This window comes from Jaculus jaculus, chromosome 2, assembly GCF_020740685.1.
Source record: "Jaculus jaculus isolate mJacJac1 chromosome 2, mJacJac1.mat.Y.cur, whole genome shotgun sequence".
Classification (NCBI taxonomy): Eukaryota; Metazoa; Chordata; class Mammalia; order Rodentia; family Dipodidae; genus Jaculus; species Jaculus jaculus.
In genome coordinates, this window is record NC_059103.1 from 169,275,050 (window position 1) to 169,302,204 (window position 27,155).

General features: G+C 36.8%; 1 protein-coding gene across 2 annotated transcripts in view; it reads right to left on the reverse strand.

Annotated features, from left to right (window-relative positions):
• Stk3 (serine/threonine kinase 3) overlaps window positions 1-27,155 on the reverse strand; it is a 350,209-nt gene that overhangs the window by 69,645 nt on the left and 253,409 nt on the right. For both annotated transcript variants that reach the window (XM_045144344.1, XM_045144343.1), the window contains 2 exons: window positions 22,586-22,778; window positions 3,308-3,483 (listed from right to left, as the gene is read on the reverse strand). In XM_045144344.1, the coding sequence (XP_045000279.1) occupies window positions 3,308-3,483; window positions 22,586-22,778 (369 nt within the window). The remainder of the gene's footprint in view (window positions 1-3,307; window positions 3,484-22,585; window positions 22,779-27,155) is intronic.

Below are 27,155 nucleotides of genomic sequence, written 5' to 3' on the forward strand. Positions count from 1 at the left end.
GAATCTCTAAAACTGTGAACCCAAATAAGCCCATTAGAAGTTACTTAACTCAGGTATGTTGAAAGATAGCTAGGCTCACCACTACACCACCAACACTGCAGCAACCTCCGGTACTTTGTTGGAGTGGTAAAAATCTGACTAACATAAATGGTCTTGGCACCCTAATAAAAAAAACTTATGAACACTGGTATAAGGGTTAGTTCTAGGTTCTTCATTTTATTCCAGGTGCATCTTTTAGTCTTCCCTCCAGTACCACATTGTTTCTACTTTGATGTCAGTAAATATGAGATCTTTACTTTTGTCTACTTTTTCAAAATTGCTTTGACATCTGGGTCCCTTGAGATTTCATATGAATTTTTTTTTTGTTTGTTTGTTTTTGTTTTTCGAGGTAGGGTCTCACTTTGGTTCAGGCTGACCTGGACTTAACTCTGTAGTCTCAGGGTGGCCTTGAACTCACGGCGATCCTCCTACCTCTGCCTCCCGAGTGCTGGGATTAAAGATGTGTGCCACCACGACTGGCGATTCATATGAATTTTAAGGTGAATTTTTCTACTTTTGCAAAGAGTGTAATGATGATTTTGATAGAAATTACATTGAAGTTGTAGATGCCTTGGGACAGTTTTAACACTGTAAAGTATTTCAATCCATTAATAGGGGATGTCTTCCCAAGTATTGATGCCTTCTTTAAATACTTTCCATAGCATTTTATAGTTGTCAGTGTGTAAGTCTTTCATAGCCTTGGGTAAGAACATTCTTTCTGATATAAATGGAGAATGGATTCTATTCTGAGGTCAAGAAGTCCTGTAATCTCTCATTTCACCTTTTTGGAAGGCTGCTATTGCCACATAAACTCAAAGGATTTCCTAAGGGTATTTACGGTCTCCTAGCCAACACTCAGCACACCCGCCAGTAACATGAGTAGATAATTTGAGAGAGATCATTCAGCTACCTCAGTTTACCTAGCAGAGTCCTAGAGTCATGTGAGAAACCATGAGGCCTAAAGAAGAGCCTCTTAGCTGAACCTGGCCAAACTGCTAAACCACAAAATGGAAAGCAAGTAAATTGCTTTCTTAAGCCTATACATTTGGGCTGATACAAAACACTAATAAACCAGAATTACATTACCCTATTTGCTATTTCTTAACTATCATAACTTATTGATTACCTATAGCTAACTCATTTCAAACCATTTCCTAGAGAATATTAAGAATCATTCTGAGGGCTGGAGAGATGGCTTAGCCGTTAAGCGCTTGCCTGTGAAGCCTAAGGACCCCGGTTCGAGGCTCGGTTCCCCAGGTCCCACGTTAGCCAGATGCACAAGGGGGGCGCACGCGTCTGGAGTTCGTTTGCAGAGGCTGGAAGCCCTGGCGCGCCCATTCTCTCTCTCCCTCTATCTGTCTTTCTCTCTGTGTCTGTCACTCTCAAATAAATAAATAAATAATTAAAAAAAAAAAAGAATCATTCTGAGACAAGACAGTCTTTTGATGCTAAATATTCTACATTATTTATAATGTTCATAAATTATTTGTAGTTTGAATGTCAGCATTCTAAATAATTTACAATTTAAAAAAACTAGATAGCTTAAAATGAAACCTTATTAGAACAAAAGACAGATTTTGAAGCCAGTTGTGGTAGCACAGCACTGAAATCTTAGCACTTAGGAGATGAAAAAGAAGGATCAAAAGTTCATGGTCAGCTTTCACTCTGCATAGTGAGTTTGAAGTTAGCCTGGTCTACACAGACCCTATATAAACAAAGTAGAAATACAGATTTTATTTTTAGTTTTCAATATTGACAAAATGGTAAAATGATATTGCAATTATTGTTTTTAGGCCATTTATAAGTCATATTGCTAAAATAATCTACTAGTAACTAGAACTAAATTTATTCAAGATAGAATTTTAAAGTTTTTTAAAATCCAAGTAATCAAAATATTTAAAAGTATTTAAAACTAATATATTTACAATCTCATAATATTTAGTCATGAATACTATGAGATGAATACAGTCATATCTCAACAAAGTGGCTAATTTAAGATATGCATTTATCTAATTTTATTTACTTTGAAGTGTTATAAGTATTAATAGATCTAATGAAGGATTATAATTTATTTGGAAAATAAATCTTCTAGAATACTATGCAAAAGTAATAAGTTATTCAAAACTGCTGAAGTAAGATTTTACTCTAAAAATTTTCACTCACGCAAAAAATTCATTTCTTTTTCTTAAAGTTCTGAAATGATTGTCACCAAAAAAGTTATCTGGCGCTGGGGAGATGGCTTAGTGGTTAAAGGCACTTGCCCAGGTTTGATTCCCCAGTTCTCATGTGAAGCCAGATGCACAAAGTGGTGCATCCATCTAGAGTTCATTGACAGAGGCAAGAGGCCCTGATACATCCAATCTTCCTTCCTCCCTCTTTGCAAAGAAAAAAAAAAATTAAAGTTTATCTGTATTCTTTGCATTCTTTAAAGAAATAAATAATGAGTAGAGTATATGAAATATAGCAAGTGTAACAAAATAGGCAATAGGGCACAACTTTATATACAATCTAGACATACCATGGTACTATTACTGCTAATTCAGTTAATTTTCAAAGTGTAGGATGTCATAAAACATAATCCATGCCAATGTCTATGTCAAAGGTTCTAACTTTGCATGGTCTACTTTGGTTGAACATTTTTTGAGGGCTGGAGAGATGGCTTAGAGGTTAAGGCATTTGCCTGCAAAACTAAAGAACCGTAGTTTGATTCCCCAGGATCCACGTAAGCCAGATGCACAAGGGGGCGCATGCATCTGGAGTTCATTTGCAGTGGCTGGAGGCCCTGGTGTGCCCATTCTCTCTCTCCCTCTCTGTGCCTCTTTCTCTCTCTCTAAAATAAATAAATAAAAATTTTAAAAACCTGAAAAAAACCTTTTGAAATAGTTGTCATTTTATTGGTGAGAGTTATATATTTCTCTAGTTTTGAGCTTATTTACTTATAAACAACTAAATACTATTTATATCCAGGAGAGCTTTTATTTGTGTGGAAAAGTTTTAAGAATACAGAGAAAAGTAGCATTATCTTTACTATTATTCATAGCATCTGGTCTAACTATTACATGTTTTTATAATACTTAAGTAACTACATACATTTTGCTACAAGTTCATTTGAATAAGTACATGATAATTGCATCATTCTAGCCACATGTTTGGCCACATATAGATTACTAACACAAGTCTATAATTTGTATGCACACATTTACTGTGGGTCTGGATATGACGAAAAATGCAGGATAAAATAAAAGTAAAAGAATTAAAATGTACTTACAAAGTCAAAGTCTCCATCTTGAGGAACTTTCCAGTTATCAGGAAAAATATTTTTGGACATAGGGAAGGGCTCATGCATGTTCTGATTACAGTTTTCATGACTCTTATTCTTGAAGTCCTGCTTATCAAAGTAGTCCATGAAAGATGGTCTTTGTACTTGGGGTGAAGTTGCATTTCCTTGGGTAAACAAAGAACGGGGAGCTGTAAGTGCTTACATTTATAGAAGCATGATTTTTAAAATTAAAATAGTTCTTTTATTGAGCAGTATAATAAATTTGTACTGGTCAGATTCAAGGCCAACATAGTTCATCAGCACAAAATAAAACAAAACATGAAAGAAAAAGTATTCAAACCAAGCAAGCATTAAAATAACAGGTAAAGACTCAATATTTTTAGGTTGTAAACATATTCTAGAATTTTAGCAGAACCTTATGATTTTTATAAACCTTATCAGCTGTATTTGAAATTGTCAAGGATAATACATTTTAAATACTCAAGTGCTTTGGAATTCTTTTTTTTACATGTATGTCTGTATTGCTAATGTAATTATATTCTTTAAAAGCTGTAAGAAGTTATAAAGACTTAACCATATTTCTTTCATACCTGTCTGATTGCTTTCTCTTGAGTCTTTCTAGCTTTGTCTGTCATATTTACAGCTATGTCTCCCAAAGCTAATCCTAAGCTTGGTATCCAACTTTGTAACTGCTTGTTACTATGCTACATCTTAGGTATGCCATAGTTACCACTTAACAGTTTTTAAACTAAATGCAAGATCTTGTTCTCTAAACCCTGTAAGTTTGAACTCTCCACTGTTTGATCTTCACCAACACCAAATTATCACTCAATCACCAAAATAATTAAGTTGAGAATTAACTCAGGCTCCTCTCTTCCCATCATACTGAACTGATCCAAAGGTGTTCCTTTGTCTCTATCTTTTGTCAAGTAGTTTAGTTTTGAACCATTTGCTGCCTGTGCCATAAGAAAGGGGCAGCAGCCTCCAAACCAGACTCCTTGCAAGTAGGAACACAAGCTTGACTTTATACTGTCAGTGTAGTGACTGTTCTCAATACAAACAAACCATGCCATACTTCTGCTTAGACTCTTTCAAGTCAAGTAGAAAATAAATATTTAGAATAACTAAATTTTTAAATAGTGTGGTTAAGGTCTTATAGTTTCCAAGTTGGATATTTTAAAGCTCCAGGTTTCTAAAATATGTTCTAGAGACCAACACAAAGGCATTTCTTATTCAATTCACCAGATGGAAAGCTACCTTCTTCTTAAAGACTTTCCCAGGTAAGTACAGGAAACTGACATCTGTCCTGTCATTTACACTCCTCTTCCAAATAAGTCCCTCTTTCATATACTTGTCCCTCAAATATCTGAATACAAAGACAACTTCTTGCTTTGGCTGTTTGTCTTTCAGATAAAACCACCCTAGTTCTGTTCATATGACAAGTTCCTCTGATCACTACCAGCCTGTTTATTTGCCTATGGTAATACTACTGTTAATAACAGTAGTATGGTAATACTGCTGTTAGTTGAAAAGTCACAGTAGTGACCTGACCCATGTAGAATGTTCTTGTGATACAATTTGTGCAGCTTAAAACTAGTGACTACAATGACAATTAAGGTGCACTATTAACTGAGCATCAGACATACTTATTTTGGTTCAAGGAATGCTATGCTGAAAATCTGTATTTTTAGGGACTAGAATAATGGCTTAGCAGTTAAGGCATTTTGAGTGTGAAGCCTAAGGACCCAGGCTCGACTCCCCAGTACCCACAAAAGCCAGATGTACAAGGTGGTGCATACATCTGGACACTGCAGTGGCTAAAGACCCTAGCATGCTCATTTTCTCTTTCTCAAATATTTAAATACTCCTTATTTTTAGTTTTTAAGAACAAGGGATGAATCAGAATTGATGTCTACTTTCTGTGGTAAAATCAAGAGTCTTGAATTCACTAACTTAAAAAAGGAAGAGTGGGGTGAACCATAGAACTGTCATGTCAGCATCCTATTTCCTCTTTCCTTCCCCCCAACTCTTAAATCGCTGGGTGCCTTTATTTGGCATATTTGGCATGCTATGCTTGGGTAAGGATATAGAGAAGGGGAATAATTGTGTTGTTTATCTAAAAGTCTTGTCTTATTGCCTCAAAATGACATGTTTTTTCCTATCAAAACAATATTTTGTTTTTTTGAATATGATTTCATCTTGGTTAGGTAGTACCTTTTTAAAAACTGTGGCAAAGAAATATAAAGTTTCCCATCTCACTTATAGTCATGTACTTAAAAACAACTGAAAGGAAGGTCACAAAGACATAGTTGCAGATCCGTGTTCATTGCAGTGCTCTTCACTACAGCTAAAATGTGAAAGCTACCCATATTTCCCTGACAGCACAATGGGAGGAAGGAAATGGTTTAATATGACTCACATACATTATTAATATTACTCACATATGGATGGGACACACACACACATCCCATGAACATTTTCAACATATTTTAAAAGCCTTCAACTATTACAAGATATATTTCTTTATATCTGGAATTGAGATTTGGTTCCTATGTCAACTTCTTATTCTAAAGTATCAGTTATTCTCCACTTCTACCCCATTTTATAATAATAAAGGCAAACAACACATTAAAGTGTAGTTAACTTACATGAATTCTCTATAAAATGCTTGAGTAAATGAAATCATAAAGTGAGAAGTAGGGAAGTTGGGAGATAATGCCATAAAAGAATACTTTGCTCAATAGTCCCCCATCCTTTGTTTTCCCTTTCCATCTCCTTTCCTCTCCTACCCTTCTTTCCTTTCTCTTCCTCTTTCACTCTTCTTTCTTCCCTCATTGCTCTTATTACTCTGACTTCCACCTAGAATTTCCTTCATTCAGTAATTTTCATGTGTGTGTGTGCTAGGGAAGAAACACAATGCTTCACACATGCTAAATATATGCAGTACCACTGAGAAACACACCTAACCCAGGAAGAGTAATTCTGTAATGTGACTATAGGTACAATTGTGCTGCAAGTTCTGATTTTCATCAGAATGCCTTTAAATGGGTCACAGACCTAAAGGCATTTGAAAAGTTTAGCATTTAGCATTATAAGGGTTATTAGTGTTGATACACGAAAGTTAGCATCAGACGAGAGGAAAAATGGTTCTGAGTGGGGAAACCTCACTATTAGAGAAGTGACCAAATAAGGACCACTGTTATCAACTGCATCTGACCAATACATAGAAGTGTTCCACTGAAGCATAGTTCTTGACAGCATTCTTTTCTTTCTTAGATAGGGTTTTGCTATGGATCCTATTTTTCCTTGAATTCACAATCTTCTAGCCTAGCCTCCTGCTCCTGAGTGTACGTAGCATTCTTTAAAAGTAAATTCAGTAATGTGTAAGTATCAGTTCTTTGGTAAAATATACATTCATAAGGCTATGACACTTCCAAGACACTGGAGAATACAGCACTCCCTGACCAATGTCTCTCCTTAAATCTTCCTCCTTTCTCTATAAACACATTGCTTTTTAACACTTTTCCTTTCACCTAGTACTGGTTTCACTACAGGTGTTCTCATTATAGCCTTCTTTGTTTGCGCCTCAACTAAGCTGTAAAGAACATTACCAAGATCCTGGTACAGTAGTGAAATACTCAGGGATTTTTGATATGCCAATGACTCCTCTTTTCTTTTTCTTTTTTCTTTTTTCCTTATGTGGTGCTAGGGATTGAACCTAGAGCCCTGCACATATTAAATAAGCACTCTATTATGGAGAGACTGCTAGTGATCTTTTCTATTTGAGAAAACCCACCAAAAGCATTACAGGGATGAATGGAAAGCTAATCTTTTCCTACGAGCAGCTAACATTAGAAAAGCAGATATTCCAGTATGATCTCCATAGGTAAGAGCAACAGTATATACTGGTTTTGTTTTGCTTTGTTTTGACAAGAGGAGAAAAATAAAACATTTCACTGATTTAACTCGAATTGCTTAAAAAAAAATCTATGAAATTACTTTTAAAGAAAGTGAAAAGATTAAGAAAAACAAAATTAAAAAAATAAAAATAAAATATTAAGAGTTATTTTTCACTATGGTAAACAAAGCAGTCAAATCTAATATTTTAAAAAAGAAAATCTTCATAACAAAACCCAATATGAGCACAGTAGGAATTTCCTTTAGAGACAGATTTAGGAAAAGGCTGAGAGGAAGAGAGTAGTTTTTTCTCCCCGTAATGAGTCAGAAAAGTAGAAGCTGGATCAGATATAAGCAGTGGCAAGAGAAGAGGTAAAGGCAGCCCAGTCCCTAGGGTTCAATAAAAAAAAAAAAAAAAGGAAGTCATAGGAAATTTCATTTCAGAAACCTCTTCTATTACCAACAGTTCTGGGACTACTTCCAACATTAAATCAGGCAGGACCTTCTAAGTGACCATGAGGTACCACCTGTGCTGAAGTCTCTTAAACAGAAACAGTTACTTATTTATTATCTGTAGTCCTTCTTTTCCTCATTAGGAATGAGAAGGTGCCTCTCTTTGGGGTAGAAATGGCCAGGTAATTCACTAGTACAGAAAAGAGTTTCTTTAAAAGTTCTGTTTTCTTGATACAGCCATCACATCTTCTGTTTCTTGCTCTTTTCTCCTGCCTGGAATCCAGACTTAATGGCTGGATTGCCAACATTTAATCTACAAGTAGGAGAATGAGTATAAAGGCCTAAATGGCAGATACAGAAGAAAGCTTGTTAATGATATCAAGAAATCCCGCTACCAGTATAGCACACTCTGTTACTGAATTTGTTGTAAAGAAAGAAAAGTAATTTTATATATATATTTAAAAAATTTTAGAAACAGTGGGAGAGAGAGAGGGAGAGCGAGACAGAGACAGTGAGATAGAACTGGAGCACCAGGGCCTCAGCCACTAAAATCGAACTCCAGACACTTGTGGGAATATGCAAACTTGTGCTTGCCTCACCTTTGTGTGTCTGGCTTATGTAGGATCTGGAGAGTTAAACAAGGGTCCTTAGGCTTTGTGGGCAAGCACCTTAACTGCTAAGCAATTTTTCCAGACCCAACCTTTTTTTGTTTCTTTTTGTTTTTTTGAGGTAGGGTCTCACTCTAGCCCAGGCTGACCTAGAATTCACTATGTAGTCTCAGGGTAGCCTTGAACTCATGGCGATTCTATCTCTGCCTCCCAAGTCCTAGGATTAAATGCATGCACTACCATGCCCAGCTTTAGCCCAATTCTATTTTTAAAATCATTGTTATTTGGATTTTCTGGTAAAGATCAGCCCTTAACTGGTACATTTCTATTTATTTCATAAAGTGGAAAACAGAAAAGAGTAGAAAGAAAGAGCAAGAACTTCAGTTTTGCTGTAGGAGCATCCCAATTTAAAACCCATTATCTAGTATTATATGTGGTAGTTTAACTGTAATGACATTTCAGATACATTATAATGTTAAATTAAGGTCTCTTACAGTCAGACTGACAAATCTTTGGTAAAATGTCTTATGTGTTCCGTACTCAAAATTTAGACAGTAACCCATTTCTAAGAATAAACATTACTAGAGGAAGTTAACAAAAGAAGGCAATCTATTCCACTAGAATTTATATTTCTGAATGACTTTTTAATGATATTATTAACCTAAATATGCTTATACATATTCTTTCTATTCAAATGTATGTGCTTGCATGTCTACATGTGTCCCGTTACTTAATTTAAAACCTAGTATTAACATGCAGGTTATGTCTCTGCTATACACACAGAAAGATTTAAATACTTAAAAAAATTTCTAAAGAGGAAAAACAGATTAAATCTGTTTTGAAAGTTAGTGGGCGGGGCAGCTGTAATTGCCTAGTAATTTTTAACTATATAATATGAAACACATGGCAGAATGTACCACTGAGTCTCCAGATTTGGGACAGACAGGATGAGGCTTCTGACTTGAAATTTATGAGAAAGGAGAGAGGGAGGAGAAGAAGCAACAAAGTAAAAAGGAAGGATGAGGGAGGGAAGTAGAAAAAAAATTCCGGGTCCTTCAATAATGAGAGAATGAAGCAGGAAAATTCAAGGTAGTCATCACTTGTCATACATGTTTGTGCAGTTGCTATGGCAAATACTGTCTTATAAAAAAGAAAAAAACTGACATCAATTTCCCCACTATAGTTAAATTCCCATCATAATTCATTAAAATTTATTTTGATAATAAATTTAATATTTGAAATTTCCTATTTCCTCAATTTTGGGCCTTTTTTTTAAAAAAAAAACTTACTTGCATGTAGAACCCAAAACCACTAGAAATAAAGAATAAAAGAACCATCACCGATTCATTATGAAAATTTAAAGTTTTCCAGCTCCTTCATTTATTCCTCAAAACATTTACAAGATACTAAGTTGTATAGAACATACTTTCTTTTTCAAAAAAATTATTTTTATTTATTTATTTGAGAGGAAGAGAGAAAGAGAAAGAGAGGGAGGGAGGGAGAGAATGGGCACGTCAGGGCCTCTAGTCACTGCAACTGAACTCCAGATGCATTCAATCCTTGTGCATCTGGCTTACATGGGTCCTGAGATATCCAACCAGGGTCCTCTGGCTTTGCAAGCAAATACCTTAACCGCTAAACCATCTCTCCAGCTCCAAAATGTACTTTCTTAAAATATGCAAGTATACCAACAATTATCCATTACTGTCCTCCGTCAGTTGTATCTGCTTTGTACACAAGTTTTCATGAAAATTTACATATATAAAGGAATTTAAAAATACTTTAATAAAATGAAATACATTTGATTTAATTTCTCAGCATGATTATGACAAAGACATTCAAGTGCAAAGAATGAAATAATAGTCCCTGCTTGGGAGAGTGTCCATCCTGAGTAAGTAGGCCAGATCTCCCCAGATGTCCCTACCTGCTCCTCCCAGTTCCCAGCTGCTGGCTTGGGGTTGCCTGGACCCTGTGAGTTATCTGTGGAAGCTGGCCCCTTGCTCCATCTTCCTGATTGAATGGCTTCTGGGTCCCCAACTCCTGGATACCCCTGCTGCTGCCTTGGGGTGGCCTGGTCTCTGCATGTGGGCTGCAGAAGCAGGCCTTTTGCTCTTGCTTCCAGATTGACTGTCTTTGGGTGCCCAAATCCCTATTCCCCTAAGCCAGAGGGTGCATGAGCCACTGTAGGAGCTGGCTTCTTGACCCTGGTTCTATAGCTTTCTAGCTCTCCAGCTTCCTGACTCCTAGTTGCCCAACCCCTGATTGCTGTGTGCTGAAGAGTACATGCAAGTGGACTGAGTAGGCCAGAGTGCCCAGTTCCTCAGGTACTTTGATGTACCTGTAGTGTCCACAATCTGCCCATATGTGGTTATAACCCCAACGTACACCAATTCAGTTCACATTTAAAACAGAACACCTTGAAGTTCCTACAAGGACAAATAGTTGCTTCTCCCTCAATAGAATAAAATGTTTCCCCAAGAAGGGTAGATCACAATGCAAAAAGCCAACAGAAGTAAGAAAATAGAGATCTCCACAAAGGCTGCCTACTCTTACAATGGAAGCCTCCAATGAAATCATAGAGAAATCAACAGAAATCAAATCCAAAAATGAAAACACAACTACCAATGTGACCCTGATCAAAAGAATTGTTGAACTGGAAGCAAATCATCAAAAAACCAAAAAGTGCATAAAGGAAACTGAACAGAATCATCTTTCAGAGCACTCAGCTTTTTTAATTTTTATTTTTTGGTTTTTTGAGGTAGGGTCTCACTTTAGCCCAGGCTGACCTGGAATTCACTATGAAGTTTCAGGGTGGCCTTGAACTCATGACAATCCTCCTACCTCTGCCTTCTGAGTGCTGGGATTAAAGACGTGTGCTACCATGCCTGGCAGAGCACTCAGCTTTTGACACTAGGCTAAACTTAATTGAAGAAAACCTTAGAAGCATCAAAAGAGATATCAATAAACTGGAGGTGAGTCAACAAATAGAAGATCTCAATAACCATAGCTGATTAAGCTTAATGAAGACTTGATCAAATGCAAGAATGAATTCCAGGAAGCATCAAGAAAATCAAACATTGAACTGAAATTGTACCTCAAAAAGTGATGGGCACAATGCAAAATAATACAATAGAAAACAAAAATCAATAGCGTTTTAAAAAACTTCTCTAGAACCCCTCACTAACAGAGTTACTCATGTGGAAGGCAGAAGCTCTGAGCTGGAACACAAGACAGAAGAAATTCATCAGGAAGCTGAAAACTTTGCTAAATTCAAAAAATCATGTAAACAGAGTATTAGAGTAATGTGGGATACCCTAAAACAACCAAACATCTGGATAACGGGTATACCAGAAGGAGAGAAAATTCAGGCCAGAGGCATAGAGAACATATTCAACAATATTATTGAAGAAAATTTTCCCAATTTCTCAAAAGAGAGGCCCATTCAGATACAAGAAGCCCACGGAACACCAAATAGACAGGATCAAAGAAACTCCCTAAGGCACATCATATTTAAAAGTATTTAACAATGAAAATAAAGAGCACACACTAAAAGCAGTAAGAGAGAAAGAACTCACTACATACAATGGCAATGCCATCAGAATTACCTCAGATTTCTCAATGGAAACCCTGAAAGCTAGAATGGCCTGGAAGAGAATACTATAAAGGCTAAAAAACTATGGCTTCAAACCCAAGCTACTGTACCCAGTGAAAGTATCCCTCATATAGATGGTGAAAGGAAAAATTTCCATGAAGAAAGTCAACTCTCTGATTATATGAAAACAAAGGCAAGCCTACAGAGAATGCTTCAGGGAATATTTTACACAGAAGAGTCAAACAACCAATCCCAAGAGCCTACAAGAAGAAGATGACAATACTCAAAACAAGACCTGGCTACAGAAAGCACAAAATACAGAAGCACCAAACACCAAAAAGCACCTATCATGGCAGGGATTAAATTGAACCACACTTTTATACAATGATTGGGATACGAAAGAAATTGTAAAATTTCTAGAACTGAATGACAATGAAAACACAACCTACCAAAACTTATGGGATCCAATGAAGGCAATCCTAAGGGGAAAATTTATAGCCCAAAATGCCTTAATAACAAAGACAGAGATATCTCAAATTAATAACCTAATAGTCCACCTAAAAGCATTGGAAAAGCAAGAAGAATCCATCCCTAAGAGGTCCAGATGGAAAGAAATAATGAAGATCAGAGCAGAAATTAATGAATTGGAAACTAAGAAAACAATTTAAACAACTGATGAAATGAAGAGCTGGTTCTTTGAAAAAAATAAACAAAATTAAATAACTTCCAATTTGATCAAGAAAAGAAAAAGAGAGAGAAAATCTCAAATTGACAAAATCAGAAATGAAAAAGGAGAGGTCACAACAGACATGAATGAAATTGGAAGAATTATCAGGACATACTTCCAAAACTCCCTAGCAGAATCAGGGCAGGGATGAGGGAAAAGAGGGTACCAATACATGATGTATCCATACAGAATATGTTGTTAATAATAATAATAATAATAATCATAGTAATAGAAGAAAAAAAATTAAATAATAATTTACTATGACTGTAGCATAATATATGTCAACATCAAAAATATTTATGGATATTACCTACTTTGTTCTTCTAAAAATATCTTAAGATCTGGGTGTTCTACCTAATTAATGATCTTGGAAATCTGTCCTTTAGTTTCTTGCCAAGGGTATAGTGAAGACATATAAAAACCAGAATGTGGTAAAAGCAACTAATGACATTTTTTTTTTCTAACGTCAAATTGTACTTTAAAATAAAGCAGGATAGAAACAACATGGAAGAGGTTCAGGGGTTAGTCATGAAAAAGATTAGAAAATAACACCTGCACAAAGGTTAAAAGGACTGAAATTATCCAAGCAGGAAAAGTCCAAGAACAAATTAATAAGTCTCCAAGTACACATGAAGGTATTTGCAGAGAAAATAGTGACCAGGTGTTTTCTATCACCAGTGAGGACAGAATAGAAGGAAACAGGCAAATTGAAGCCCAAGATTTTAGTTAAAATTTAAAAAATAGAGCAATAAACATTATAAAAGTATGTGTCTATGGAAACCATTTTTTCAGAAGCCTTTACAAGAAACTTATTTTCACAAGGAAGATCAATGTTTCTGTGCTTTGTGGTAGTCAAAGAGATTATCACACAACCAAAACGCACAGGCTTGAGCTGGTACACATACCATTAAACAATGCAGAAAAAATAGAAGACTAGAGCAAGTTCAGAGCCAAAGGCAGTTCCAATCCACCATAACCACTGCATATCTAGATACCCAGCACTTCTATAAAGGAAAATAAAGGTTTCTAATGGTCCAGAAATACTATGAGTATTTGCACCTAGCTGCATAAGGGATAAATTAAATGTCATTTACTATAATCTCCTGGCAAGATTAACCTAACTAATTATCTCATTAACTAGTTAGTAAGGCATAGAACAGTTGTCTATTTTCCTGGAGCTGTGAAATCTCTGGAGAAGTACAAAAGTAATCTTCCTATACATTTTCCTACTCCATTTATCATTAGTAATCATTTGTAATTTTAGTTCTGGTGGGCAACTGAGGGCCATGTCCATATTCTGCATTCTTCTGAGGGCCTCAGAGGCTTTCTTGACCAACAACTCAAAAGGAGGTATTTGTACCTGGCACTGCATTGTTGTTTGATAGCCTATGACTACTAGGAGCAGCATTATCCATCTGTGAATGACACCTTTCCTCACTCTATCATTAGTTTAGTTATAGTAGGTTTTCTTATGGCATTTTCATATCTTCTAAGATTTGGTTACCCCTCACCCATTTCCCTTTTTGCCCATGTCCCCGCTCTCATTTCTGCTTAACCCTTTCCAATCTCAGTAACCCCCTCTCACTGTTATCTTAACCACTTATGTTCTACTATCTCCTCCTTAAGTCTTCTTCCCCCAACCTTCTTGGCATTTTCTAACTTCTCATCTCCGCACACTCCAAGTTGAACTCACAGGTCTGGAGATTGGAAGTTAGGATCCAGATTTGGGAAAGAAAATGTGGGGCTTGTCTTTTTGAGCCAGAGTTATCCCATGCAATATATAATTTTCCAGCTCTATCCGTTTTCCTGCAAATGTCGTATTTTCTTTTCTCCTTATGGCTGAATGAAATTACATTGTGTGTATATACTGCATTTTCATTATCCATTCATCAACTGATGGACATCTGGGTTGATTCCATTTCCTAGCTATAGTGAATAAGGCAGTAATGAACATGAATGTATGAGTAGCTCTGTGGTAGGCTATATAGAATTTTTTGGTAGGCTCAGGAGTGGTAGAGCTGGATCATACTGTAAACTTTAAACACAATTTTCCATGAATTCTAGCTCTTAAGATTTCAGTGAAGCTATTATTTCCTTGTTCTTAAAAGGGGTTATTAGTCCTGGCTATACCTATGAAACACTTGTAGAGTTAGTTGTGTTTTGTTTTAGATATACCCATGTCCTGCACCATCCTGTAGAACCAGAATCTGTGAGGGGCAACTGCCCTCGTGTACATTTATGAGGTTAGTGGTTTGGAACCAGAGCAGATTTTATCTTGCCAATCAAATCCATTGCTTTAGCCCTGGAGACCTGTTAAGATCCTGATCCTAACTTGGAATGTATTTTATGTTCATGCCATTTGCAATTCTAATGAATTTCCATCCTGAAGTTTCATGCAAGTTTCTATTAAAAACACTGAGCAAGCCAGGGCTGAGGCTTAGGCTCTATAGCATAGTATAAGAAACCTGGTTGCAAATGATTTATTACTTAGCAATGGAATGATGGACATTTATCAACCACTGCCACCTGTCTCTGTGAGCCTTCATACTGTACAGGCTGGAAAGATCAACACTACATTTCCTAGAACTTCTTCTAGGTAAGTATACTCTTTCATAAGAGGAAAAGTGAAAGTATATAGAGAGGCCGTGCTACCTCAGTTATTATCTTCTAGCATACACAGTGAGTAGAACTAGAGGTTCTGATGTTAGCATCCTAACAGTTAGTCATCAGTGTCACAAGTGTTAAACAAAGAATGCAGTGTCACTGACAGCAAGAGGGTTGCATTCAGTCTGTATTGCTATGGTGCCAATAACCCCTAGTTTGTGGCGGTGATGATGGTGATAGTAGTTCCTATACAGGCTCACTTCTGTGGTATTGTAAAGATCACTCCTGGAGGCCCAATCTTCCTACATAGCCTACTCCTCCAGTCTTTCCACTGATTTTAAGAGTCACATCTTTGACTTAAATACTCTGACATTTAAAACATCTAGATTTAGTTTCTAGTTCTAATAAACTGATTGGCAGAAACATATTTGGATCTAACTGTTCAACCCTCACAAGAGAAACACTGACTAGGTCAAACTACATAGGGTCTTCAAGCACATCATTGAAGTTTGTCAAATTATTTTTCCAGTGTTTTAGGACATAACACCCAAATCCCGAATTTTCTCTTATCCAGCAATACTATCAAACTATAGAAAATTAAATTATTCTGTCACCATTCGTTTCTAATAAGCTATGTTTATCCACAACTATCTCGATTTTTCCTGAAACACAAACAAAGCAAAACTAAATTCACAGATGTTCTAGAATCCTTCCTAAGAAGAACATAGTTTTGTTATCAAATCTGGGTCTGTATTCTGGTTTCAACATTGACTTACTATGAAATCTGGGACAAACTACTTAGAATTCTTAAGTATTTGTTTTATTAGTGGCAAAGGGCAAATAAAATATTATTTTATAGGACCCTTGTAAGATGGGGTTACTTTTGTATGGAACACAGAGTGAAGGGTCACTTAAAGGAATGTAAGAAATAAATGAGACAAATAATGTATACAAAGGCCAGAGTACAATATATGCCCCTAAGTATGGCTTTAATTAATGACAGTTATAACATGAAATATTTATCATTTTCCCTTTCCAAAAATAAAAATAGAAAACTTAATTTGAGTCTTTCATGCTTCTATGACAACTTACTCATCTATTCAAAGATACAGTACATTTCACAGTGAAATGCAGCTGTCAAGTTAACTTCAAGTTAACTCAATAAATATTAAGCAATAAAGTCCTTGTTAGGAGATCAGCTGAGCACTCCCTTTACCATTTCCACATCACAGCACCTTTCAGATCTTCCTTATTCCTGTTTGTGCTACCACATTCATTTTCAAGATCACCACCAATCATTCTTTATTAGAATCCTTTCTGGCTAGCTAACTGGATAAAGGGGAATGAGGCAAATCTAGGAGGAGCCGAGAAAAGGTGGAAGGAGAACAAGAAATGAATGGAGCTGCTACATGGATAAGCATATCGAGTCCCTAGAAGATAAGCCCTTCTTCACTGCATGGAAAGCAAGGCTGGGCAAAGCTCAGGGCTCTCTCTCCAGATGTTTCAGCTCCCGAAGTTGTTGGCATCAAGAATTGATAGGCTGGTTACTGACTACCTACTATAATTAAGGCATCCTTGTTAGGGGTTTATGTATTTACCTAAATTAATACACAAACAGAAGGGGGAAAGGAAAGAAGGAAAAAATACACATCACTGAAACTCAGGTAAGGGTAAGAAACACATTTAACAAATAGTCAGACTTCAGATCCCAAATTGCACTTGTAGTAACAAATAATTTATTCAGAAAATATTTAATGAACTAATGAATATGTTAGAAATTTTATTAGGCATTAGAAATACAGTAAAAACAAACACTCAAAAGAGCAAGCACTTAGAAAATACAGTGTGACAAATGCTATAAAAGCATGAGGTAAGATGTTCGGTAGCACATGGGAAGGATTACCTGTCTCTCACCTGGTTCAGTAGAGAAAGTATACTCTTTACTGAACCTGAAAAGACAAATGTGAATGGGCCAGAGAAATAGGAATCCAAACAGAATTGGGACGGTCCAAACCTTTTAAGAGCTGAGTTGCTGAGGGAATAATGAGACACAACAGTAGAAAGGTAATTAAGGACCAGAGCATGTACTGCCTTAAACCCAAGTTGGCCTTTAGCCTAACAAGAACTGGGAGTCTCCAGAAGGGATTTTGTGGGATCCATAGCAAAGGTTGCAGAGACTCACACTGGAGGCAGAGGATCCATTAGGTAGCCTCACAAGTGAGATGCCCTAGGAAATATAGCAGATGGTAAGAAGAAAAGATTCTTAGCCAGAAGAACTGAAAGATTTGAGGTTGGTTCAATGAAGAGGTGAAAGAAGACAGGAAAATTAAGAATGACTAAAATTTCCTCTAATTCCAAAGCCCTATTTTAAAACACCTTTAACAGCTCCTATAATTTCTACCATGATGCTTTTTTTCTATTAAGTAAGAAAAAGATGTCTACTAAAACTGAAATGGGGGGTGGAGACATGGCTTAGCGGTTAAGGCTCATGCCTGTGAAGCCTAAGGACCCTGGTTTGATTCTCCAGGTCCCACATAAGCCAGATGCACATGGTGGTGCATGCATCTGGAGATTTTTGCAGTGGCTAGAGGCCCTGGTGTGCCCATTCTCACTCACTCATTCTCTCTCTCAACTTCTGTCTCAAATAAATAAATAAAAATATTTTTTTTTTAAAAAATGAAAGGGAAGGTAGCTAGAGAAAATTTAGTGAAGGTCTAAAACCACTTTGTGGACTGAGAAAAGGGTTAACTGAGCAACATGGGCCTACAAGAGTATTGAGGGTTGAAGCATTTAAACTGGTCATTCTTTTCTATGCAGACTTGATAGTTTTCTCCATTTGCACTCAGAAACAAGCATGAAAAAGCAGAGGCTGTACAAACAGAGTGATCCAAATAGTTTTTCAGGAGCAAAAAGAAAGACTATAGAACAGAGTTAGGCTCTGATAAAGAAAAAGGCTGAACATGATGCAATATAGCCTTGAGGCTGAACAGAGAAGTGAAAGGATCATGTGCTAATAAAAGGAAAGCAGATGAATCAAGAAACTAGAGGGTTCTCATGACAGAATTACCCCAAATGTGTTTCTTAGGCACTCCTTGTAAAAAATGTCATATTAGTCACTGATGTACTCAGTAAAAGCTTTCATGGACAAATATGTTAAGGGAAGCCTGGGCAATATAATCTTTAAACAGGCTTCCTTCATGCAGCACTTGCAGGGCGTTTGATAAACTAGTAAAATATTACTACTTCTCTAATAATTTATTTTCCAAAACACTTCTGATTACTGTATGTTGTCTCTATATCTACCAGAGAGTATCACTAAATGGTATTTGAAAAACACATTTTTGAAGGTCTACATTGGGAAATGAAAGGCATAGACAGATAGTTAAAAAAAAGTTGAAATAAAAAATAAAGTACCCAGGCGTGGTGGTGCACGCCTTTAATCCCAGCACTGGGAGGCAGAGGTAGGAGGATCACTGTGAGTTTGAGGTCACCCTGAGACTACATAGTGAATTCCAGGTCAGCCTGGGCTAGAGTGAGACCCTACCTCGAAAAACCAAAAAAAAAAAAAAAAAAAAAAGTAAATAAATAAATAAATAAAGTAGCATATTACCAGATAATAGTTCACTAAGGCAGAGGGTCTATTTGAAAGCTTTCTTGGCTCTTAGAGATATGGACCTTTAATCCTACTACGAGCCAATTACTAAAAATTAAAAAATAAAAAACTCTGATGGGATGGACACACACACACACACACACACACACAGAGAGAGAGAGAGAGAGAGAGAGAGAGAGAGAGAGAGAGAGAGAGACAACTTCATTGGCAAGTATGGCTCTTTCTCATATAGTAATGAGGTACAGTTTATCTTCAAGGCAACTAGAGCTCTACTTTAGCCCAGCTTCATAAAACTAGAAATTTCCTTCAAAAAGACAAAGATGTAAGTCAAAAGGACCCAGTCTTTGCTGAAGCAAGTTCTCTCTCAGAGGGACATCATATCTACTGCCCCATTTTTAACTTGGTCCTAATATACTCTTTCAAGACAAAAAGTCTTGAAAGTTTCCAGGCATGATGGCTCATGCTTCTAATCCCAGCACTTGGAAGTCTGAAGTAAGAGGACTGCCATGAGTTCAGTATCAGTATGAGCTACATAATGTGTTTCTGGCTAACCTAGGTTAGAGTGAGACCCTATTTTGGATAATAATAATAATAATGGTCTTTAAACATAATTTCCTTAAAGGACAACCAACCTTCCTATATCTAATGTCAATAATTCACAATCCCAATGGTATATAGTCCAGTACAATAAAACGTAGCACACAAGGAAGAGGTTAAAAGCTATGTGCAAATATTGGCTTGTGCCTTATGGTAACAGTCCTGATTACCAATCTGATGCTCAAACATTATGTGGATATTACAGAGTCCCAGAAACACATAAATGGAAAAAGTGGGAGCAAGAGGGTGCAGTGATTTGAATGAAATATCCCCCATTGGCTCCTATGTTTTGAATAGTTGGTCCCTAGCTGGTGGCAATTTGAGAAAGTTGTTGGAGCCCATGGACACAGAGCCTGAGGTCCATCTCACTGGGTATTCCAAGTTAGGTCACTCTTGCTACTCCTTCCTGCTACTGTGACAAGATACCGTGCTCATCAACCTGTCATGCTTTCCCTACCATAACAAAATTTAACCTCAAAACTGGAAGCTAAAATATACCCTTTCTTTCTATAATCTGCTTCAAGTTGGGTGTTTTGTCCCAGCAAAGAGAAGTTAATTTGTATAGAAAATTGGTACCAAGAAGTGGGGTTGTTGCTATGATAAACCTGACCATGTGGTGTTTTGGGAACTGGTTTATAGGAGGACTAGGGAAAGATTAAGAAATTTGGATCAGAGAATCTTACATGTAGAGAGGGGTGTAGACTATAAAGTTCAGGGAAGGATGTTTCAGAGGGGAAAGAACACTGTCCAGACTGGACAAAAGCAGTTTGTGTGATGTTCTGGTAGAGAGGTTGGCTATATTTTGCCCATGTCCTGAGAACTTGAGCAAAATTGACTTTAACAGTAATGGACTATTGTATGTAGCTGAGGAACATTCAGAGCAGAAAGATATAAAAAATCTAAACCTTGCCACAAAAATAGGTAAACGAATTTGAAGTCCCAGACACAGAAATGCTACTGCTTCAGCTACAGTTGCTAGAGATTACTACCAGTAAGATAAGCCAATGGCCTTGTGCTTGGCAAATAGGAAGGATGCCCTTGAGGACATTAGTCTGATCTTTCCTTGCTGGGCTTCCATTCCTCCTTTTGCAATGGGAATGTACACTCTGTGTCATCATGTTTTGGAAGTATGTAACTCATGTTTTGATTTTCTATATCTCAGTTTCAAGAAATGGAGTTTCATAAGAAACTTTAGACTTTACACTTCTGAGCAGCTTTGGGAATGGCAGACTATTTTAAAGTTGGACTGAATGAGTTTTGCATCATGATTTAAGTCTATGAGAGCCAATGGCAAAATGAGGTGCTTTGAATAAAATATCCTCCATAGGTTTATGTGTTTTGAATGCTTCATCCCCAGTTGGAAGCAATTTGGGGAAGCTGTTGGTAGCCTTTGAGAGGTGGATCCTTGCTGGAGGAAGTGTGCCATTGGAAACAGAGCTTGAGGCCTATTAGTCCAGTCTACTGGGTGTTCAAAGCTAGCTCACTCTTCATGTTTCTTCCCTGCTGTTGTGACAAGATATGATGCTCGGTTGTCTGCTCTGTCATGCTCTCCCCACCATGATGAAACTTGCCCTCAAGACTGTAAACCTGGAATAAACCCCTTTTCCTCACAAGTTGTTTCTGGTTGGGTACTTTGTCTCACTAACAAGAAGGTAACTGCTACAGAGGGTAAAAATTATGTCATCACTGCTGAAAATAGGTCTGGAGAATTATTCAGATGGACCTACAGGATTCACAGCTATCCCCTATCCTTTTTTAATATGTCAAATTTTAAAATTTTTATCAGCTTCCTCACTCCCTTTTTTAAAACATTTATTTATTTATTTAGATTTAAAGAAATATTTTTATTTGTATTTATTGATTTGACAGAGAAAGAGGAAGAGGGGGAGAGAGAGAATGGGTGCTCCAGGGCCTCCAGCCACTGCAAATAAACTCCAGATGTGTGTGCTCCTGGAGTGCATCTGGCTAACGTGGGTCCTGGGGAATTGAACCTGGGTCATTTGGCTTTGCAGGCAAATGCCTTAACCACTAAGCTATCCCCCCAGCCCATCCCTTTCTTTTTTCAAAAAATAATATTTTTATTTATTTATTTGAGAGACAGAGGAAGAAAGAGAAAGAAAGGGAGAATGAGAATAGGTATGCTAAGGCTCTAGTCACTGCAACTGAACTTTACATACATGTACCACTTTGTGCATCTGGCTTACATGGGTACTGGGAAATTGAACCTGGGGTCCTTAGGCTTTGCAGGCAAGTGCCTTAACTGTTAAGCCATCTCCCCAGCCCTTCACTCCCTTTCTAAAGGTCTTTGAGTAATTTTTCTTCCTATAGTTGAATCACCATACTTTTTAGAACTAAGGAAAAGAGATCTATAATTTCTATCATCATGATAGATATAAAAAAGAGAAAATACAAACAAAACTTAAACTGACAGGAATGTTATATCAGATAGTTGCTTCTCACAAAACACAATGTTTGGCACTGTTAATTGCTGTACTATTAAAAAGAAAACAGAAAAAAGAGGAAAGACCACAAAAAGAAGAGATAACAAGCAAACTAGTCTATGAAAGGATGTCGGATGTCCATCTTCACCACTCTGTAATCAGTAGAGGTCACAGGCAGTGTCTCAACAGTCATGTTAGCCCTGCTGCACCCCAGGCACTGTGCCTTACATGGCAGTAATTCTCTAGAAGCACCTCTGTCTCTTATCCTTCTTCCTAGAGTTTCTTATTTCTCCCTTCAGCCTTATATCTAGCTTGTACTTCTCTGTCTTTGTGGTTTAACTGATAATTCACACAACATGAAATAATATTATGCTGTATTTATTGGAACTGAATTTTAGGTTTTCCTTTTTAATTGGAAAAGTAAATGTTAGAAATACTATCTTCTCTCTGAAATACTTCATAAATTCAATTATGGGTTTGTAGCCTTCAAAAGAAAAAAAAAAAAAAGGCCTACAACCAAAAGTTAAAGATGTACTGTTTTGCACTATATTCAAGTTTTTAAAAGTTAGCTTGTACCATATACTCTCTTTTTTTTTTTTTTTTTTTTTTGGTTTGCTGTCAAATAAGCCAAAAAAATTCCACAATTGGTTCTAAAAAGTAACAAAGTTACTCTGGTTTCATAAATATACTTTTTGAATAGGTAACAAACATTCAGCAGGGAAAAAGGCACATACTTTTCATAGTTCCATCTTCTTCTTCCTCATCCTCACTGTTTATAACCATGGTCCCCAGGTCCGATTCTAACATTGTGCTATTATGTTCAATCATGGTTTGAGCTCCTTCACTCATTGTGCTTGTGGCCCGCATCGTACCCACACTTTCTGAGCTAGTCTTCACCATAGTGTGCGAATCCAGTTCATCTTCATCCTGCAAACAAAATATCACAGTGAAAAAAAATACTTCCTAAGACAACTGGATTACTTAATTCTTTAAAAATGCACAGTTTTCAAATGAGAAAAATACTATTACTACTACAACTTAATAAAATAAAAAATGTGTTGTCTGGGGACATGGCTGTACAAGTATAAGGACCTGGGTTTCAACCCTCAGCACCCATGCAAAAATCTGGGCATGGCCACACATGGCATTCTAACTAAAAATGGGGTGCTCTAAGTTCACTGAGAGACTACATCTCAGGGAGGAAGGTGGAGAGCAAAAGATATCTGATGTTTCCCTCTGGCTTCTACATGTTTGTGCACAAAGCATGCATAGCTGCACACTTTTGCATATACCACACATACACACAGGGACACTCACACCACACATCAAAATAAATAATTTTTATTTTATTTTATTCACACATATGCACACATTATCATAAGAGTCAAAATTATTCAAAATAATCTAAAGCTTTAAGTAATTAAGACTCTAATAGAAACTGGTTAAGTAGAAAGCTGGTAGATGCTTTTGAAAAAAGGACTAAAGCAGGTAAATTATCAATAAACATATAATACAATATGGGGACATACAAATAGACATAAATTTTTTTAAATTTTTTATTTATTTATTTGAGAGCGACAGACACAGAGAGAAAGACAGATAGAGGGAGAGAGAGAATGGGTGCGCCAGGGCTTCCAGCCTCTGCAAACGAACTCCAGACACGTGCGCCCCCTTGTGCATCTGGCTAACGTGGGACCTGGGGAACCGAGCCTCGAACCTGGGTCCTTAGGCTTCACAGGCAAGCGCTTAACCGCTAAGCCATCTCTCCAGCCCATAGACATACACTTTTAAGACAGAACATGTCAGAACTTTCTTTTATAAGACAGGTATAATATTTGTAACCTATACAATAGCCATTAAATTTTCCTTTGCAATTGTGGTGAACTACATATAACATACAATTTATCATTTTAACCATGCAGTTCTGTAACATAAGCACATCCACAGTGTTATACAACCATCACTACCATATATTTTGAGGAATTTTTCATTATTCCAAAGAGATTATATACCCATTAAATAATAACTCCTCATCCATCCCTTTCCCTAGATCCTAGTAAACTATTATGTTTCCTATTTCTATGAATCTGTCTGTTCTAGGTAATCATGTGAAAGAAAATATGTACTACAGACAGCTTGGTGTTTGACTTATTTCACCCAGCATTCTACTTTCAAGATTAATCTATGTTGCAGCATATGCTAGAATTTCATTTCATTTTTTAAGGTTAAGATATTCCATTATATGTACACATCGCATTTTGCTTTCCCATTAATTTTTGGTGGATATTTGGGTTGTTTATTTGACTACTGTAAATGAAGGTGCTACAAGCAGTGGTGTACAAGTATCTGTTTGAATCCTTGCTTTTAATTTTTTTGGACCCCCAGAAGCTGAATTGTTAGATCATATCTAAATTTAATTTTTTGATTAAACTGTTTTGCACAGTAGCTATGCCATTTTATATTACTGCCAGTAGACTCTAGGTTCTAATTTTTCTGTGTATCTTACCCAACAACTAGTAGCTATTATTTTCCATTTTTAAAATAATGGGCATAAAGCACAATTATTCTGACTTAATTAATATTACTTAATTAGTAGTAATATTGAGCTATCTTTCATATACTTACTATTTGTGTATTTTTGTTGTTGTTGTTATTTCTGGACAACTGTCTATAAGTTTCTTGTCCTTTTGATTGAGGTAGGGGTTGAGATAGGGTCTCACTGTGTAGCAGCAGTATAGGCTGGACTTGAACTGGTGATCCTTGGCCCTATCTCCTGAGTGCTGGCATTACAGGCTTGTGCCACCAGCTTCAGCTTCCTCCGTCCATTTCTGAAATGAGTTGTTTGTTGTAGCATTGTTACACATTCTGGACCTAAAACTCCTATCAGATATATGATTTGCAAATATTTTTTTTTTCTATTCGATTTTGTAGATTGTCTTTTTACTCTGTTGAGTGTCCTTTGATGCATATTAGGTTTTAATTTTAATGAAGTCCAGTTTATCTATTTATCTATTTTTTCTTATGTTGTTGTCATGTTCCTGGTATATTAAATATAAATGACAAATGCTTCTCAGAATATTATCAAGATATACTGGGATAGGGTCATAAAAGTCTGTAATTTGAAATAGCTTGTGCATGGCACTAAAATTCACTTTCATATATATCAGTAGAAATACAACATTAGAATACAGTTCTGGAAGAGGCCAAAATGTTGATGTGGGGAATAGAAACAACATTGCACCTTGGAAACTTAGCTGATCTGAAGTACCATTAGGTTAGTGGCTACTTGCTATCTTCCTCTTTGTAAACCTACTTAGTAAATTGGGCATTAAGTCTCTCAAGTCTTTTGCCATTCCATGGCCTACCCTCTTTTAGAAGGTAACTTTTTTTTTTCCCCCAGGCAGGGTCTCACTCTAGCTCAGGCTGACCTGGAATTCATTATGTAGTCTTATGATGGCCTCAAACACATGGCAATCCACCTACTTCTGCTTCTCAAGTACTGGGATTAAAGGTGTGTACCACCACACCCGGCTCAGAAGATAACTTTTATTCTCATGCTGTCAATTGTCTTTATTTAATTGGTCAATGACATCTAAAACACAAAATTTCTAACTCAGATATATTTAAATTACTTTTCTATTCCCTCCTAACTGCCTGAGTCCCCAAGAACTACCACCATAAAGCCCTGGCATGCAAGGAACAATATCTTTTTTTTTTTTTTTTAAATTTTTATTAACATTTTCCATGATTATAAAATATATCCCATGGTAATTCCCTCCCTCCCCACCCCCACACTTTCCCGTTTGAAATTCCATTCTCAATCATATTACCTCCCCATTACAATCATTGTAATTACATATATACAATATCAACCTATTAAGTATCCTCCTCCCTTCCTTTCTCCACCCTTTATGTCTCCTTTTCAACTTACTGGCCTCTGCTACTAAGTATTTTCATTCTCACACAGAAGCCCAGTCATCTGTAGCTAGGATCCCCATATGAGGGAGAACATGTGGCGCTTGGCTTTCTGGGCCTGGGTTACCTGACTTAGTATAATACTTTCCAGGTCCATCCATTTTTCTGCAAATTTCATAACTTCATTTTTCTTTACCGCTGAGTAGAACTCCATTGTATAAATGTACCACATCTTCATTATCCACTCATCTGTTGAGGGACATCTAGGCTGGTTCCATTTCCCAGCTATTATAAATTGAGCAGCAATAAACATGGTTGAGCATGTACTTCTAAGGAAATGAGATGAGTCCTTTGGATATATGCCTAGGAGTGCTATAGCTGGGTCATATGGTAGATCAATCTCTAGCTGCTTTAGGAACCTCCACACTGTTTTCCACAATGGCTGGACCAGATTGCATTCCCACCAGCAGTGCAGAAGGGTTCCTTTTTTTCCACATCCCCGCCAACATTTATGATCATTTGTTTTCATGATGGAGGCCAATCTGACAGGAGTGAGATGGAATCTCAATGTAGTTTTAATCTGCATTTCCCTGATGACTAGTGACGTAGAACATTTTTTTAGGTGCTTATATGCCATTCGTATTTCTTCCTTTGAGAACTCTCTATTTAGCTCCTTAGCCCATTTTTTGATTGGCTTGTTTGATTCCTTATTAGTTAACTTTTTGAGTTCTTTGTATATCCTAGATATTAATCCTCTATCAGATATATAGCTGGCGAAGATCTTTTCCCATTCTGTAGGTTGCCTCTTTGCTTTTTTCACTGTGTCCTTTGCGGTGCAAAATCTTTGTAATTTCATTAGGTCCCAGTGGTTAATCTGTGGTTTTATTGCCTGAGCAATTGGGGTTGTATTCAGAAAGTCTTTGCCAAGACCAATATGTTGAAGGGTTTCCCCTACTTTTTCCTCTAGCAGTTTCAAAGTTTCCGGTCTGATGTTAAGGTCTTTAATCCATTTGGACTTAATTCTTGTGCATGGCGAGAGAGAAGAATCTATTTTCATCCTTCTGCAGATATTTATCCAGTTTTCAAAACACCATTTGCTGAAGAGGCTGTCTCTTCTCCAATGAGTATTTTTGGCATTTTTATCGAATATCAGGTGGCTATAGCTACTTGGGCTTACATCTGGGTCCTCTATTCTGAAGGAACAATATCTTAAAGTCTCCTTATTTTTATTTTTCATCAGATATACAACCAACCAGTCAACAAGTTTTTTAGAAAAACAAGGTGATTTGGTTTCAGTTCTTTTGTTCCATTCTCACTGCTGCCGGGTACATTCCTCATGGCCTAATACTTGGAGCTTTGCAGGTAACTCCTGACTGAATACCTTTCCAT